The following is a 5595-nucleotide window of genomic DNA, read 5'->3' as shown; positions in this document are numbered from 1 at the left end:
CTTGGTGGTCATCCTGTGGCTCCTGCGGCTAGCTCCATCCCGTGGCTCCTGCTGTTCTTCGTGGTCATCCCATAGCACAAGAATCTCCAAAATGCTGAGGGTCTTCTGCTGCAACTTCACAATAGCCTCTCCTGGGCGCTCCTCTTGGGGCCAAGCCTCAGCTGCTTTCCATGATTCCTGCATGTCTTCAAAGTCAGTACCACTTGGTGACTCTTATACATTGTCAAGTCCAGCTGTAAGAGCAAGGTAAAACCTTGACTACCTCTAGAACACAACTTCTCTGTGCTCTCAGAAAACTCTTGCCAGACTTCACCTCAGTGATGCTGGTCTCTTCTTAATCACTACTAATTTCTTAGCTCCAGCTAACCAGCATCAATTGTCCCAGTAATGTGAAGGTTTCACTTCAGTAGTTCTGATATCTTGTTAATCACAGCTGATTCTTCAGTTCCAGCTAACCAGAACCACAGAATCTTAAATCAAAATAGCAAATGGCCCTAAAAGTGTCTTTAATCTTCTCTCTGAAATGTTACAAGCCAGGCCTCCATCTTCTACACTGCTCTCAACATTCTTATCTTCCAAGCTCCTACAAAATATCCCACTATATCTCAACACTCAATAGCTCTTCTAGCCCAAAGTTCCAAAGTCCTTCTGAAAGACCCCCAGAACTGGGGAGATTTTTACTCGTCTCGGGATGACGCGACCACCCAATGACTCACGAGAGACCGAACTTGCTGCAATCACATGAGGTTTATTGGGGATACCGGTACCGGGGTCGATCTCGTGACCTTGTTGGCCAGAGGAGTTTGACCCCGAACACAAGAAGTGAGGGGTATTTAAGGGAAAAACCATAAGCTGGGGGCAGGGAGAGGGTTACCAAGGAAACAGAACATAAAAACAGTGGAAAATTTTAGAGGGACCCAGCCCAAGGTATTCAGTTAGGGAGGGGAACATATTCATTTTAGGAATGTAATCTTCATCTACCGGTCGACAGGGTGGAGAGTCTCATAAACCAGTAGACCTTCATTCCTAGTTCCACCCTCATTGTGGATCATTCAGGGGGGGCAGGTTTCAGGAACCAGAGCCCTGAGGCTCTGAGTTAGCCAAGTTCCTGGAACTACCTACTTCTCGTTTTTGGTTTGATACAGAGGTTTTCCATGCCCCCTTTTAGGTAAAGGCTACATATTATACATACATTTCTACTAAATGCCCTCATTTTAAATTCTAAGATTCTCCAGCCTTTCACTTCCATAGTCCTCCCCAAAACATGGTCAGGTTGTCATAACAGTACCCCGCTACACTGGTACCATCTTGTCTTAGGGTTTCTCTGGCGATGAAACACCAAGACCAAAAGCAAGTTGGGGAAGAAAGGGTTTTTCAGCTTATACTTCCACATCAAAGGAAGTCAGGACAGGAACTCAAGCAGGGCAGAAGCTGGAGGCAGGAGCTGATGCAGAGGCCATGGAGGGTGCTGCTTACTGGTTTGCTTCACATGGCTTGCTCAGCCTGCTTTCTTATAGAACCCAGGACTACCAGGTCATGGATGGTACCACACACAGTGGGCTGGGCCATTCCCCTGTTGATCACTAACTGAGAAAATGCCTTACAACTGGATCTCATGGAGGCATTTCCTCAACTGAGGCTCCTTTCTCTGTGATAACTCCAGCTTATGTCAAGTTGACACACAGAACCAGCCAATACAGGGGTTTTACTTTGTAGTCCAGATTGGCTTCAAGTTTAAGATCGTTTTGTGGAGCCTCTTTAGAGCTAGGACTGCAGTTGTGTATCGCCACACCTGGCAGGTGAAAGAAAATTAAGTCTAAAGCCTATGCTAGCTAATTAGAGACTTACAAGCCTGAGAAAAACACTGTGGCTCAAGCCCGGGCATGTCCAGACAGGCCTGAACAAAAGCAAACTGTTAAGACATTCTGAGAACCAACAGGCCAAAAAGATATGGACCATAGAGATAGGAGAAAGCATGCAAGGACATGTCTGGGTGGGCCCAAGCACACAAGGACATGACTGGGCAGAGGACCCAACTGAGTAATGGGCCATCTGATCCTCTTAGATATGGTTTGAGGTCAGCCAGATGCTCTGTTGACTCAGATTAGCACCAACCTTAGGAATTCCGGCTCTGATCTGCATGTACAATAAGCTGATATTTGAATTAGCCAATCATGTATAGCTACACTGATTCCCCAGTTCCCCCAGGCCTTTTTCCTATATAAACCCCTAACCCCTGAGCCTCGAGGTCGATTCCTCTGTCTCTTGCATGAGATACATGTCAACCCGGAGTTCTGAAATTAAACTGCCTCGTGTGTTTGCATCAAGATGGTCTCTCGTGTTTCCTTGGGTGCGCCTACTCCAGAGACTCGAGTGAGGGTCTCCCTACGGGGGTCTTTCACAGGCAATATAAATCCTGAAACAGAAATATAATGCCAAAGTAACAAAATGCAAAATATCCAAGATCTTTAGGTCCATGAAGTACCGAGTCCTGTATTGCTCTTAGTGCGGTATGTATAAAATGGATTTTTGCAAACAAGAACTTGTATTTATCTATTTGCAGGCACTATGCTGAAAACTTTTATCTTTGTTTACCAAGTTAACTAATCTCCACAAATTCCCTTCAAATGAGTAATTCTAAGTCCCTATTACAGAGATAAGAAAATTGAGGCTTAGAGTTGAACAGAACAGTGCTGTTCAGTCACACCATAACTACACAGTAAACTAAAAACTCACAGGCAGGTTAGTGAGAGGCTCAGTGATTAATGGCGCTTAAGCCTGGCAACCCATGTGTGACCCCCAGACTCACGTCATAGACAAAGCTGACCTCTAGAAGTTGTTCTCTGACCTCTATGTCATGACAAGTACACACAAATATATAACTTGTAAAATAAAAAAATACAAGGTATTTTTAGTTTGAATATGAAATGTTCCTCCTCAGTTAACTCATGTTGCTGGGCTTCTGTGAAGGGATTGAAGGTTCCAATCTAATCAAGGGTTTAATCCTTTGATGGATTCATTGTAATAGGAAAACATTGGGAAATAAAGTTGGGGCCTCACTGGAGCCTGAGTGTACCTTAAGGTTATGTTCTCCCCACCGACTTTCAGCAGCACCCTTCTGTTTCCGGGCCACCATGGTTGTGGAATGCTCTGCCACACTAGCCCTGAAGCACAAATGGATACCACAAGCCAAAATAAGTCTTTCCCTCTTTACCCTGCTTCTGTTGGGATTTGGTTACAGCAACAATAAAAATGATGAATTCAATTGTGTATACATCTAATGTGCCAAGCCTGAAATATAATTAAGAATAAGAAAATTAGAAATGAGAGTGACTATGTAAAAGTAGTAAACAAAACTTGAAAAGATGAATACAGAACTAAAACTCAGGCTGGAGTACACAGAGAGGCCATGTGCTTCATTCCCAAAAGGCACACCGCGAGCGTGCGCGCGCGCACACACACACACACACACACACACACACACACACACACGTCTTCACACAGTAAAAATGGGACCAGCAAAACATGAAAAACATAGCTAAATTTATAATACCTTTGTCTTGGTTTGAAGAGATACTGTGACTATGGCAATTTTTTTTTTTAATTATATGTAAGTTCACTGTAGCTGTCTTCAGACGCACCAGAAGAGGGCATCAGATCTCATTACAGATGGTTGTGAGCCACTATGTGGTTGCTGGGATTGAACTCAGGACCTCCTGAAGAGCAGTCAGTGCTCTTAACCACTGAGCCATCTCTCCAGCCCCAACCATGACAATTCTTATACAGGAAAACATTTAATTAGGTGTGGCTTACAATTCAGAGGTTTAGTCCACTGGCATCATGTCAAGAAGCATGGCAGGCGTGGTACTGGACAGGTAGCTGAGAGTTCTGCCTCCATTTGGCAGACAGCAAGGAGAGAGTGATGCTGGGCCTGCCTTGAGCACTGGAAACCTCAAAGCCCACCCCCAGTGACACACTTCCTCCAACAAGGTCACACCTCCTAACAGTGCCACTCCCTCTGAGGCTATGGGACTATTTCCATTCAAACCCCCATGGCCTCAAAGCCTGTTTCATCTTTCATAGAAAGTTATTAGATTCAAGCACTCACATCCATGAAACTTTGATGTTGCTTGGAATCACTGAGTGCAACCTTTCATAACAATCCTCATCCATTTTTTTCTCATTGTAATTTTTCATTAGTAAATTTTTGTCAGCTTTAATGATGTTCAGAAAACAATCTCTGGGGCTGTGGTTCAGTGGTAGAGTGCCTCCCATGTATGAGAGCCTAGGTTGGATCCCTAACATTTCAAGCCAAACCAAACCAAAACAAGTAAAAAAGCAATACTAAGCACAAACAAATATTTGCATTTTATTATTTAACACTTAAGCAGACTATGCTTGCCGTCCATATGATGCACAATCCAAAAAGAAAGAAAGTACAGAACACTAGAGATATACAGTTATAAGACTAAATTGTCACAAGAGGTTCAAACAGGCACTTTTTCTCATTTAAAGGAGCCATGGCCTTTTCCGAAAACATTTTGGACCTGAGGTGCTGCTCATCAACATCTTGTATCTATTCACCTTTGAAATGCTTCAGATTGCTCAGCACATACACCATTGGGATGTAACAGGTCGTAAAAAACACGACAACTCCAACAGCCGACTCCTGGAAAAGAAGAAAAAGAATATTGAGTATGAGCCACTGCCTAAAATGGCTTATGGACAGAGGCATGGAGGTTAGCAGTAGAACACCAGCTTTGCGGGTTTTTATGCACAAAATTCTGGGTGTGTTTCCCCTTCCTCATACACACAGCTAAAGATCTTTCTTGAAGGTCAGAGAGATGGCCCGTCTGCTAAAACCTTCTATCAGTCTTTGCAGAGAACCTAAATATGGTTCCCAGAACTCATGTCAGGCAGGTCATAATCAACCAGATCCAACACCTCTGGCCTCTTCAGATACCTGCACTTCAGTGAACACATGCACAAAAGTGTGCTGTGAAATTTGTCATGTGACCAAAAGAAAAAAAAAAGGCTTGGGTTCTAGCAATGTATTCCATTTGTATTCAACTGAATTCTCAGAAAACTCAATTTCTTTCCATAGTTGTCAGTTTCTGACCTCTGGATTCTGGAAGCTCGACGATGAACAGCATCTCCACCATTTTTTAGAGAAAATGCTATGGCTTGGCCACTAGGCAAGTAGATTACCCTGGAGTAAATCAAGGACCCTGTGCCTCCATGCCCATAATGGAGGGCCAGGTCTTACCTGGGACTCACCCTTGCCCTGAATCTCCATTCAAAGTGACCTCACAACTGAAGCCTCCCACACACATACAACCACACACACCACACACATACACACCACATACATCACACACACACACACCACACACGAAACCACACACACCACACCACCCACCCACACACCACACAAACCACACACACATCACACACATACACACACCACACAGATCACACGCCACACACATACACACATGCGTGCGCATATGCGCACACACACCATACACACCATACACACACACAACCACAGACTACACACATATCACACACATACACACACCACACCACAGACCA

General features: G+C 44.1%; 1 protein-coding gene across 1 annotated transcript in view; it reads right to left on the bottom strand.

Annotated features, from left to right (window-relative positions):
- Window positions 1-4342: 4342 nt before the first annotated feature.
- The window catches only part of LOC116080263 (cytochrome c oxidase subunit 8C, mitochondrial), a 1562-nt gene continuing 309 nt past the window's right edge, over window positions 4343-5595 (bottom strand). The window contains exon 2 of the mRNA XM_031356608.1: window positions 4343-4669. Within this exon, the coding sequence (XP_031212468.1) occupies window positions 4577-4669 (93 nt within the window). The 3' untranslated portion in view covers window positions 4343-4576. The remainder of the gene's footprint in view (window positions 4670-5595) is intronic.

Source organism: Mastomys coucha, unplaced genomic scaffold, assembly GCF_008632895.1.
Source record: "Mastomys coucha isolate ucsf_1 unplaced genomic scaffold, UCSF_Mcou_1 pScaffold6, whole genome shotgun sequence".
Lineage (NCBI taxonomy): Eukaryota > Metazoa > Chordata > Mammalia > Rodentia > Muridae > Mastomys > Mastomys coucha.
Note: the sequence above shows the minus strand (reverse complement) of the source record. Positions and strands in the feature narration are given on the sequence as shown.